This window comes from Octopus bimaculoides, chromosome 10 (assembly GCF_046866305.1).
Source record: "Octopus bimaculoides isolate indiv1 chromosome 10, ASM4686630v1, whole genome shotgun sequence".
Taxonomy (NCBI): domain Eukaryota; kingdom Metazoa; phylum Mollusca; class Cephalopoda; order Octopoda; family Octopodidae; genus Octopus; species Octopus bimaculoides.
This window is the reverse complement of record NC_142937.1, coordinates 16,495,904-16,509,687: the sequence shown is the minus strand read 5'-3', so window position 1 is coordinate 16,509,687 and position 13,784 is coordinate 16,495,904. Positions and strand designations below refer to the sequence as shown.

Here is a 13,784-nt window from a genome sequence, read left to right as displayed (position 1 = left end):
CTGGAATAAGAAAGAGAGAGAAAGAGAGAGAGAGAGTGTGTGTGTGTGTGTGTGTGTGTGTCATTCCCCTTTTCTTGACAAATCATAATAGTTGTAAACAAGTGTCATGGTCATACAAGCAGTGTGATTTATTGCCAATGTTCTGCAAAAAAAAGTGTGGTCTTTCTGTCACCAATCACCAAGCCTTGCCTTGTTTGGAAACACGTGAAGGTTGGTGAAAGAAAGGGCATGTAGCCATAGAAAATCTGCTTTAATAAACTAAATAAATGGACATTCAAATAATAACATGTTCAAAATGATCCCATCCAAAAAAGACCCTAACCCTAACATAACTGGTTATTGATAAGGGATAAGCATCTGTTTATGGCTACTCAACATCAAAAGCAACCCTAAAGTTTATAATTGCGCATAAAGATATGATCCCCACCCTATAAAATGAGCAAGACTTATATACATGACAGTTATCTTGTGCATCTCCAAGTAAATTTCAACTGGAATGTATAACATACTGCAGTTGCTGTGTTAAAATAATCAAGAACAGGATGAGAAAAAGTGATCAGCGCATTTCTAACAGGGATCTTAGATTTTTTAGATCTGCTCCTATAACACAGGCTTGTGTCCATCAGGATTGGGCAGGGTGGCCCAAACAGGACTGATGTGTCTACTCAGCTTAGTAGCAGAAGAGGGAGAAGAAAAAGAAAACAAAGAGTGTCTGTTATAGATTAAAGCAGTCAGTGTGTTCAGTAAGTAAAAGAAGCAATGTTTGATGTGACATTATTATAATAAGAGTGGAATAATAAGAGATGGAGGTGGGGGAGGGAGCAATTTTGGAAAACAGCCGAAGAACAAAGGAAATCTAATTGGAAAAGATAACAAAGAAGCTTGATAAATGATCAAAGTAAAGCAGTTATCGGACAGACATGTTAAATGATGTCAGTATGGAGGAGGGGAAGAGATCAAATCTAATAATAGATATTTTGACAAGTATAATATTCTGACAAGTAGCCAGAAACTAGCATCGGATAATATTATAAATAATTATTATTATTATCATTATTATTATTATTATTATTGAAGGTGGTAAGCTGGTAGAACCATTAGCATACTGGACAAAATGTGTAGTGACATTTGCTCCAGCTTTACAGCCTGTGGTTCAAATTCTGCTGAGGTCACTTTGCCTTTCATCCTTTTGGGGGTAGATGAAATAAGTAGCAGCTGAGCACTGGGATCAATGTAATTAACTGACCCCACTCCTCACCCAAAATTTCAGGTCTTGTGCCTATAGTAGACAATTATTAAAGATGGTGAGCTGGCAGAGTGGTTAGCATGCCAGACAAAATGCTTAGTGGCATTTCTTCTAGCTTAATGTTCTAAGTTCAAATTCCATTGAGGTCATCTTTGCCTTTCATCCTTTCAAGGTTGACAAAAAGAAATACCAGCAAAGCACTGGGGGTCAATGTAATCAGCTAATCCCCTCCCCTCAAAATTTCAGGCCTTGTGCCTATAGAAAGAATTATATTTTCATAATAGCTTTATATTAACAATTTGATGATTAATAATAATAATGGTAATTGTTTCAAATTTTGGCACAAGACCAGTAATTTTTAGAAGGGGGGGTCAATCGATTACATCGATCCCAGAACTTAACTGGTACTTTTTATTTTTTTATCAACCCTGAAAGGATGAAAGCCAAAGTTGATCAAGGAAGGATTTGATTTCAGAATGTAAAGAGCTGGAAGAAATGTTACTCAGCATTTCTCATGATTCTGTCAGCTCACTTCTTTAATAACAATAATAATTTTTCTATAATAGGTACCAGGTCTGAAATTTGGGGGATTGGGGCTAATAGGTTAGGTTGATCTCAATGTTCAACTGGCACCTCTTTTTACTGACCTTGAAAGGCTGAAAGGTAAACTCAACCTCAGCAGAATTTGAACTCTGAACATAAAGACAGACAAAATGCTTAGCAGCATTTTTGTCAGACATGCTAATAATTCTGCAAGCTAGCCACCTTTATTCTGATATCTTTTCTTGTAGAACTGAAAAAGATGCCATAAAGCATTTTGTCCAACATGCTACAATTCTACCAGCTCACCACCATTTTGATGATAATAATAATAATAATAATAATAATAATAATAATAATAATAATAATAATAATAATAATAATAATAATAATAAGCTGGACTTGAACTCTGATGTGATCAAGTTGTCTCCTTCCTTAACAGAAGTGATCCATCTAATTCATCCATGCAGTTGACTGATGTAGTTAATATTTACAGTTGACAAATATTATGAAATGAAGCATGCATTAAATATAGTCCTTAGTTGCAATTCTTGTAATCAATTTTTTTTTTTAAATGATAAAGATAAAAAATCCAAATTACTTGAATTTTAAAACAGCAGAAAAATAACAGCACAAAAAAGCAAGAAATCACAAAAGTAGGTCTGATAATGAGTAAAGTCTTGAAAACTAATTAGTGATCTTTGGTTTTTATGTACATACATCTGCAGGACTGATGATGAAAGTAAACAATCTGGGAAAATATGAAAATAGACTTTGGTATCTTGAGTAACTGGAACAGATCTGTGAATGCTTAAAAGTCACTTTTTAAATGAGTTATTAAATGGAAGTAAATTAATATTCTCTTCATTTTCAAATTTATTTTTATAACTTCTTGAGAATGTTTCCACCATTTTCAATATTTTAATATTACCATTAATGTTAAGGTGGTGAGCTGGCAGAATTATTAGCATGCTAGGCTAGATGCTCAGTGGCATTTCTTCTGATTTTACATTCTCAGTTCAAATATTGCTGGGGTCTACTTTGCCTTCTATCCTTTCAGGGCCAATAAAATAGGTGCCAGTTAAACACTGGGGTCGATGCAAATGACTCACCCACTCCCCCAAACTTGCTGGCCTTGTGTCAAAATTAGCAATCATTATTATTGTTGTTTAAGGATTGGTTTATTTCTCTGCTAATCCTTCTATTTAAGACTGCTTACAATGCAACCAACTTGTAACATGCTTGAAAAAGCATGGTAGTATGATTATTATTTTATTTGAAGGCCTTTTGAAGTTATTTTAACAACTTCAGTGTTAAGGTTGAAGCAAAAGTGTTACTATTAAAAAAGTTAATTCTATTGATAAATAAAATAATCTACTAACAATTTATTAAACAGTATATTAAGTGACTTTTTAAGTATTTACATATTGCTTTTGGTTTCATTACAAGTCCCACACATATATATGTACCTAAATCCAAATATCAACAATTAATTTGAATTTTTAAGTAATTCAAATGTGAGAAGTTTGTTTTAAGGTTAAAATTCAAAGGATTTTATTTATTGTTTAATTATTTTAGAATTAAAATGGATCACCACAGAAACAACTTCGCTAACACTTACCAATTTGTAAAGAGTCCTCTGTAGAAAAATCAGGTGGGTAGACATTGGAATAATAGGAAGATACCCGGCGCAATGATCTCTTCAATTTGGATCTTAAATATCGTTGCTTGTTATTTTCTGAAAAGTTACCAGAAAAAGAAGCGTTCTGGTTTTGTTTTCCTCAATATTTTATGTAATTTTAAAAAATTTTATTTAAAAAAAAAACTGTTTATTTGTCAAAGTCAGTCAAATTATTAAAAGTGAAATTATGATAAAAAAAAATTGCCATAGATGAGAAAAAAACTTTACCAAGAAGTCTTTCCTTTTAAATTTCAAATAAATTACATAGAATTTTATAAAAGTACCAAGTAATAATCTCTAAGCTTTCATCTCAACTTTTTAATTTTCTATCATCACAATTCATGGATGAATTTGTATTCACTTAAAAATCTTCGAAGGGGAATGATTTCAAGATAAAACAATTTTTTAAAAATATAATATATATTATTATAAAAATTAGATAGAAATAATGCTTTAAACATGAGAAAATATATTTTGTTTTCAAGTATTAATATGACTGTAATTTGAATTTTTATTTCAACATGAAAGAACAACAAAACAATGGTCTATGAATAAAAATAATAATAGAAAAACACAGGTCTATATTTTCATACCCAGAAAATTTTTCAATTGGAAACTTCTATCAAAGACGCAATGATAAACATCTCTAGCACAGCATTATATTCCCATTTTGATGAAAATTAGATTAATTTTAGTGATGAAAATTAAATTAATGAATAAATTTAGCACAAGCATAGACGTTTGTGTATGGAGAAGTAAATATATTTCAATAAAACTTTGTCTTCTTTCTTCATTAACTTCATTTCTGCACACAACCTTACACACACGCACTATACTCTCTCTCTGGCACTCCATCTGTTACAACAATGAGAGTTCCAGTTGATCCGATCAATGGAACAGCCTGCTCATGAAATTAATATGCAAGCATCAGAGCACTCTGCAGACATGCATACCCTTAACATAGTTCTCATGGAGAATGCGACAAGGCTGGCCCTTTGAATTGTAGGTACAACTCACTTTTGCAAGCTGAGTGGACTGGAGTAACATGAAATAAAGTATCTTGCTGAAGGGCACAACATGTCACTGGGAATTGAACTCATGACCTTACAATCATGACCCAAGCACCCTAATCACTAAGCCATGCACCTTCACACACCATACCATACACTCATATAAAGTTCCTACTAACTGCATAGATTAATAATCTGCTAACATGTATGTAGATAACCCTCATAATACCAACTGCTTCAGACCACCTTTGCATGTGTGATATAAACTTCATGTTAATTTATGGTCCAAACACTAGCTTAATAACAAGGTTATTCTACCAAATTCTTTGTTATTTACAAAATTAATTGAAACAAAGTGCATTTCAATAGAAATATAGTAAGAAAAGGTTTAAAGGATAAATAAATTATTGTTTCAAAGTGTACAAGAATATTTTTGCAGTTGTTTAACTATGGGATTATGATCTGGGTGTTTAATAATTTTCAAATTTACGTAAACTACAGGATCAAGCACTGAGTTGATAAAATCAATAGAGGAACAACCAAGCTGTCCCTAGCACCAATATTAAACTCTTCCAATTCATCTAATTGTTAATAGTTGTGAATACAATGAGAAAGTGAAAATGCAGTTCACAAGTATAAACAGTGGGAGCACATTATAACTGGCTACTGTTTCATTTAGCTGCAAATCCAAGCTCTTTCAATGGATGTAGTAAAAGCAACATAGACAACTCCAATGTCTTGAATAAATAGATGGAAATGAAGTTTCCAGTTCCGCTCCATTAACCAAGGGGAGGAGGTGCCAGAACACTATTATTATCATTACTCTCGTTGGAACAAGTGATTTCTTTCTGATATGCTTCACTTGACAATGTTAAGAAAATCCACTGAGAAATGGAAGGGTTATTTATATTCAATCAATGGGTTTCAGTTAAGTCATGTATGTTTCATGTTTAAAAGTATTTTCACTCTCACAAATCAATCTTTTCTTTCCTTTCTTCATGCTTGCATGGGTTGGACAGTCCTGCAAATTTAGACATTTGCATATGAACGACTGACTACAATTTCCAGTGTTAAATGAGGTGAGAATGGCTTTCTGAGTGTGTGCAAGTTTTATCTTCATTTCTATATGCAAGCATGGGTTGGACAGTACTGCAAATTTATATATTTGCATATAAACAGTTGATTATTCTTTGAAATGTTAACTGAAGTGAGAATAATTTTGTGTGTTTTATCTTCCTTTCTATAGGCAAGTATGGGTGAGACACTAATGCAAATTTTTTTATTTACATATGAACAGTGAAATGCTCACTCAGATATTATCGTGCTAAAAGTGAAGTGAGAAAAAAAGAAAACGATTTTTTTTCTTTTTCTAAACATATATAAATACTATTTATACAAAGACTCTGTACATCTTATAAATACAAGCCATATGAAGTTTCCTAAAAGTTAGATATACTTTACAATTTACAGAATATAGGAGAGTTGGGTTTTTTCTTTTTTTTTTTATAGAAATTACTTGTTTGCATCTTTAAGCCAGTAACAGAAATTTATTCAGCAGAACTGCAGAAAAGTAATGGAAGAAGAATGGTAAAGCTATAAAGTGTCTGGAATATAAATAAGTGGTGAAGAGTTTAAGAGAATTGGCAATCAAAGAACTTGATTGCATTTAAAGAGACAGACAGAATTGTCAACAGAATGAATCACCAGAAAAATAAACCATAAAAGCAATGATGAAAGAACACTCAGCAGCAGTAATGTTTTACTTAGATATATCCAAGAGATAAGTGATGTCTGGTCACGAAGACTATATTATGTGTACACACACACACACACACACACACACACATCTATATATAGCTACCATTAAGTAGCCTCCAATTCAAGGGGAGTAGCAATGATCTGTAAACTGTCGCATCCAGGAAGTAAACAGTGTTAAAAGATACCTTGTGGTTGCTAATAGGAAAATAAATAAATACAGTATAATAAAGAAAAATATTCTACCAACCAAGTAATTATGGGAGGTAAAAAATAGACTTGATATCATTATCATTTTAATATCCACTTTTTCATGTTTCCATGGATTGGACAGAATTCATTGAGGCAGATTTTCAATGGCTGGATGCTCTTTGTGTCACCAACCCTCACTTGTCTCTAAGCAAGGTAATATTTCTCCATGGTCAGATATGTTTTCACAGAAGGTTGGAGACAAGGACAGCACTTGTATGAGGATGATACTCATTTACAACTATCATGTGATGTCAAGACAAGGAAACACACAAACATACATATACATCATCATCATCAATTAACATCAGTTTTCTATGCTGGCTTTGATCAGATGATTTGGCAGGAGCTGGCAGTCTGTTTTGTCTTGGTTTCTACAGCTGAATGCCCTTCCTAATGCCAACCACTTTACAGAGTGTAGTAGGTACTTTTTATGAGGCACCATCATCAGTGTTTTTTACGTGGCACTAGCATCAACAGGATCACCAAGCACCTTGCAAGATAAAACTCTTTGGCTGGAAGGAGATGGCCAGTACTGAGGAGGGGGGTGGCTTTGTGCCAGTTGAGAAATTAAAGGCACAGAGGAACAAGGATAGGTGTTTTGTGGAAAAGAAAGGAGGGCAAGCTAGAGAGTAAGATAAAGAGAAAAATAATGAGAGAGATGGTGGCAAAGATGCATCAAAACATGCCCTCAAGGAACATTACAGACACATACATGATGAGCTTCTGTCACTCACAAATCTTTGATCAGCCTAGGGTTATAGTAAAAGACACTTGATCAAGGTGATGTGCAGTGGGACTGAACCTGAAACCATGTGGTTGAGAAGTGAACTTCTTAACCACAGAGAGCTTACTGTTTGATTTTAATAACCCAGGAAGCGATGAAAAACTATGGTTGGCACTGGATGGATTTGAACTCAGAACATGAAGAGTTGTAGCTAAATACTACGAGGCATTTTGTTTGCTGCTCAACAATTTCTATCAATTGGAATTACGTCATTTATTTAAGTTCTATTTCCAAGAACCATTTGGAGAGCCTGGTAACAAAGAAAGAAGTAATCATCTGTCTAGCTTGGTGACACAACAAGCAGATTCCTGTCTCTAGGTCTCCAACATAAGAAAGTATAAATTACGCAGCAAATATTTATGTGTTCAGGAATTTCACTTGATGCTTAAACTGTGTCAGCATTCTTAGAAATGAAATCTTAATAAAATTGTTAAGTGTTTCTGGTAAAATAAGAAGAGAGAAAACAGGAGGAAAGAAAGAAGAAATTTAGAAATAAAAGACATTCTTTACTTTTTCATTATATATATATATACATATATATACATATATATATATATATATATATATATATATATATATATATATATACACACACACACACACACTAGTAAATTTGCTTTAGGCTAGAGACATTATTATATTAATGGGTAAATAGAAAAAAGATTGAAATGACAGTCATACGTTAAGGAACTGCGTGGATGTACTCTTAGTATCATGAAAAACTGAAAAACTACAGCTAATTAATAACAAACAACAATATTTGAGAACAACAATAAAAATCAATAAATAGCTGACAGCTTTAATTTCAGTTTAGTATATAGTTCAACTAGGTACTTTCCAATATATGATTTGTGATTTGGGAAAGTAGGTGAAGCAATCGTATTTGAATCCTATTTATTTTGGTAACTGAACTAATTAATTTGTTTAGTTGACTACAGAAAAGTAGAAGTTGTATGTCCCCAACAAATTTATTTCTGGTTATTTCAAAAGAAGGAAAAGATAAAAGGCCGAATCTATTAAGTGTTGGATTCCAATTACGCAAATTACTGGTGTGTAAATCTAAATCAAAAACAGTTTATAGCTGCAAATTTTTAACTCTTATCATCATCATTAGTTTTAACACCCACTTTTCATTGCTTGCATGGGTCAGTAGGAATTTTTCTATGCAGCTTTTCTATGGTTTGGTGCCCTACCTATTGCCAACCCTCACCTGTTTCCAAGCAGTGTTTCCCCCATGGCCAGAAACGCTTTCATAGCAAACTGGAGAGAATACCACTTGTGTAAAGATTTTAGTTTACAACTATAATATGATATCAAGAGCCACACATACACACATTAGAGGCTTCTTTCAGTTCCCATTCTTCAGATTCACCAAAAGATTGTCAATAAAGGACACCAGCTGTATGACAGCATCACTTGTATACAACTACTAAGCAATATCCACATATCTACACATATACCTGACAGAATTACTACAGTTTCTGTCCTCCAAAGTCATTCTCAAGGCTTTGGTTGACCCAGAGCTATATGGCACAATAGGACTAAACTCAAAACAATATGGTTGCAAAGCAAACTTGTTCACTTTACCTACACCTTGATGAAAACATTGACAAAAATAAATGATGGACAGAATTTAACAAGGAAAATGTTTTATCCCTGTTCACTGCTATCAGGACAAAGATGGCTTACTGCAAGTGCAAGCCCTGTGAGTCAGAGTAGCTGTTCCAGCACATCTTCTTTGCCATCCTCCAGGGCAACACTTTTTCCATTTCCTCCACTGGGACCATGAGGCAGACTGGCAAGCCTTTTTAGAGACTACTCGTTAGTTGCTATTTTAATTTATTAGCAGGATGAAAAAATTAACTGAAAATCTACTGGATGATGCAAAGAATTAATGTCCTTTAATTTTAAACCTTTTTATATCAATCTGCCTAACAACGCCTCTTATTCCTTGATACTAATTACCTGTTTTGAAGTGATCTAAATTAAAACTTCCCATCAAAATTTCTTGTTAATTTATATTCCAAACACCAACTTAATAATGACAAAATTATTTTACAAAATTCTTTATTATTTTCTAAATTAATTAAAAGGCTGTGATAACAAATGGCTTAAGCAGAATTATGTTCAAAGGCATCAAAGCCATGACCATCCAGTCATTTTTGTATTTAAACACATTATTTTCAAACTTAAATGAAATAAAGGCAGTGTATTTCAACAGAAACATGATAACAGAAGGGTTAACAACTTGTTCACTGAAAATAAACCAATAGATGTCTAAAAATTTAAAAATATAGAAGAAATGTTAAGAGCTCAGAACCTTAGCAAATGATTGAAGTATTAGAAAAATACATACAATACACAGGTGCAGGCATGGCTATGCAACTGAGAAGTTCACTTAAGAGTTCAGTCCCACTGTGGGAACATCACTGGCTGGCATTCTATTCTATATCCATAAGCCAACCAATAACTTTTGGATGAAATTGGTAGGCAGAAACTGAAGAAAGCTGCTGTGTGTGTGTTTGCATGCATGTTAGTTCATATGGCCCCTTGTCTTCCTGTGTGTTCACTGACTGTAAACAACAATAGAGCTAATGTCCTTTGCTTGCATTCAACTATGTAAAACATGTTCAGATTTCACGAAATGTTGCACAATCTTTCTCAACAACAATACACACACACACACACATATGATGGATTTCTTTCAGTTTCTTTCTATCAAAGACACTCATAAGGTTTAGGTTGACCTGAGGTTGTAGAAGACATTTGCCCAGGGTGAAAAGCAGTGAGACTGAACCCAAAACCATGTGGCTGAGAAATAATCTTCTTAACTACACACCCATGCATACATCTTGAACAAACAATTAGATATCAGAACTGACTATAATATTGATTTCAAATCTAGCACAAGGCCAGCAATTTTGGGAGAGGGGATAATTCACTTACATCGACCTCGATGTTCAACCGGTATTTATTTTATCAAGCCTGATAAGGTGAAAGGCAAAATCAACCTCGGCAGAATTTGAACTCAGGATGTGAAGACAGATGAAATGCCACTAAGCATTTTGCCCAGCGTGCTCATGATTCTGCCAGCTCACCATTAATATTAATTTCAAATTCTGGCACAAAGCCAGCAAGCTTGGAGTAGTGGGTAAGTCAATTACATCAACCCTAGTATTCAACTGGTACTCATTTTATTAACTCCAAAAGGATGAAAAACTGCTAAGCATTTTGCCCAGTGTGCTCACGATTCTGCCAACTTACCACCTTTCAGCCTGCCTTATAATACTAAATACTTATTCTAATAACAACATATAAAATATCTGAATTTGAGAACTGATCTGATCCATGCCAGTAATGGAAAGGGAGAAGTTAAACCTTTTAATCGCTCCACAATCTGTCGAGAAACTTTTTTCAAATAATGAGATTCTTCTTCACTAGAATAGAAAGTTAACAATTGAAGAAAAAAAACCTGCTACAGAACACTGTAAGAACACCAAATAAATGTGCACTTGTAGTGTCAGTGGCACCAAACTTGCACCCACTGCCTCCGACTTAGATTTACATTATAAAAACATATGGTTTCTTTTTATTTATTATTTTTTTTCATTTTTTTTCCCAGTTAGCACAAACCGTGTGAAATATAAGCCCCCAGTCTGCTAAATTGCTGAGGAAAAAAAAAATTTGAAATCTGCCATTCATCTGTATGAATCAATACAAAACAGCAACAGCATCAGAAATATGATAAAAAAAAATACAGATGGAGAGAGAGAAAGAGGGAGAGAGAGAGGGTGAGAGGGAGGGAGAGAGAGAGGGTGAGAGGGAGGGAGAGAGAGAGGGTGAGAGGGAGGGAGAGAGAGGGTGAGAGGGAGGGAGAGAGGGAGTTATATTTATACTTTGTAACTCGAGAAGACATTCTAAAATGAATCTAATTTACTTCAAAGCTCTTCTCTTTCATTAGCTAACAACATCCCAATAGCTTCCCATCCTTTATTCAAAGATGAAGTCATCTATGCATTCACAAAACACAGCCAGTAAAAAGGAAACCTCTGCATAATAAACTGGCATAATTATATTCATATATAGAACATCGTTAAAGAAATACCTTCCCTACTCACAAATGCACCGTCTGACCAGAAGAAATGCAGTGGTTTCACTGTATATTTCTGTGGTGTTTTAATTAGTATTTAAAATAATCAACAATTTAGAAGCTTGTAGTGAAAATAAGCTTTAACCTTTGAATTTCTTGCTATAATAAACTGGAATTTGAAGAACCTATCATAAATTACAACAGTTTACTGATGATGATGATGATGATGGTGATGGTGGTGGTGGTGGTGATGGTGATGATGATGATGATGATGATGATCCAAGGCCTGGATTTTGTGGGGAGGGGACAATCAATCACATCAATCCCAGTGTTTCACTAGAACTTATTTATCAACCCCAAAAGGAAGAAAGGCAGAATTGACCTCAGCAGAATATTAATAGAAAGACACTCGGCAAGAAATGGAAACAGAATTGAAAGAAGATGCTAATGAAAATGGTAATAGTAGGTGCAGGCATGGCTGCATAGTAAGAAGTTTGCTTCCTAACCACATTATTCTGGGTTCAGTCCCACTGTGTGGCACTTTGGGCAAGTGTTTTTTACTATAGCCTCGAGCAAACAAAAGCCTTGTGAGTGGATTTGGTAGATGGAAACTGATAGAAGCCTGTTACCTGTTGTATATGTTTTGTGTGTGTGTGTGTGTGTAACTCAGTGGTTCAGCAAAAGAGACTGGCAGGATCAGTACCAGGCTTTAAAAAAATAAGTACTGGGGTTAATTCATTCCACTAAATATTCTTCAAGGCAGTGCCCCAGCATGGCCACAGTCTAATGACTAAAACAAGTAAAAGATAAAGAATAATAATAATGTTAGTAAAGATCTGGATTGTTTGGAACTGAAAGGTTTAAAACTGTAAGAATTGTGGAAAATACGAAAATAATTTAATTCCCATCATTATTTAACATCCAGTTGTCCATGATGCAGGGGTCAGGTGGAATTTGGTGAGACAGATTTCCTACAGCTGGATGCTCTTTCTGTCATCAACTCAAACCTGTTCCCAAGTAATATTTCTCCATAACCAGACAATTTTTCAAAGAAGACTGGAAACAACCATGTAAGATGGTGATACCCATTTACAACCATCATACACGTATGTGCACGCGTATACACATACGCACAACAGGCTTCTTTATGTTTCTGTTGAAAAAATTCACTTACAAGACTTTGGTCAGCCTGAGGCCATAATAGATGGCATTTGTTCAAGAAACTGCACAATAGGACTGAGAAACAAGCTTTTTAACCACACAACCATATTTGCACCTCTTATATGTACATATACACATATAATATATATTATATATAAATTATAAATACACATATATAATATATACACACATTATATAAACATACACACACACACAAATACACAATATATATATATATATATATATATATATATATACACACACACACATACATACACACACACACACACACACACACACACACACACACACACACACACACACACACACACATCATAATCATTAAGCTGTTGGTGTTAAATTCTACATCTGAAATCAGATCCAAGTTACACAGTATAATGTACTTTCTGAGAGATTACATGATCTGGAATTTAAATCATATTCAGAGCCATTGTCTTGGTACCACTGGTTAAGAACATTTATCTCCACCATTGTTTCTTACCATTCCAAGACACTTATATCTCTCTACTTGCCTCACTGACAGCAAGTTCTCCTCCTCTTTTGGTTAGCAATAGGAACAACATGTAACAGTAAAAAACAATTAATTTTCCATTATACAGAAGAAATAGAGGAGATTTCAATGTTTTAGTCAGTGATCCATCATCAAGAATAAACAGAGAAGGGAAAAGAAGAAAATTCTAAGGAAAAAACAAAACAATGAAGGCCACTACATGGGGGAAATATTTAATGGGGGTGGAATGGAGTAGAATGGGGTTTTATTGACAAAAGAGTGTTTCCATGCCAAGGGAGTTAAGTTACAAGGATGTGATGTGTATGTGTGATTCAGCTAAGAGAGACAAGGTGTGAAAGGGTTGTTGCGTGCGTGTGTGTGTGTGTACAGGGAAATATGTATGTATGTATGAGGTAGTGTTACTGAAGGAAAATAACCTCAGCCTCTGCACAAAACAAAGCTACACAATCAACTTCCTTCCCAAGTTTCATAAAACCAACAATCCCAGTCACCCTATTTTTTTGTCTGCAACAACCCCATTGAACTCATCTCCAAACCCCTAGACCAGCTTCTTTTACACAACCGTGACTTTGAACACATCTGTCTCCAGCATTCCTCCTTCCTCCACATCTCCGCCAGCTTTTTTTTTACTTTGGCCCATAAAGTCTCTCTCTATACTGTCATGTCCCTCCATTCCTACTCCAATCAGTTGCTTAACTCTAAAATATTCACTTGACCATTGTACTATTGCTCA

At 34.3% G+C, this 13,784-nt stretch overlaps 1 protein-coding gene across 13 annotated transcripts in view; it reads right to left on the bottom strand.

Annotated features, from left to right (window-relative positions):
• Nucleotides 1-13,784, bottom strand: part of LOC106879980 (extracellular sulfatase Sulf-1) — a 204,746-nt gene that overhangs the window by 79,976 nt on the left and 110,986 nt on the right. For 7 of the 13 annotated variants that reach the window (XM_052971048.2, XM_052971051.2, XM_089358415.1 and 4 more), the window contains one exon: nucleotides 3,408-3,524. The exons of the other annotated variants lie outside the window; for them this stretch is intronic. In XM_052971048.2, coding sequence (XP_052827008.1) covers nucleotides 3,408-3,524 — 117 coding nt within the window. The remainder of the gene's footprint in view (nucleotides 1-3,407; nucleotides 3,525-13,784) is intronic. 13 annotated transcript variants of the gene reach the window in all.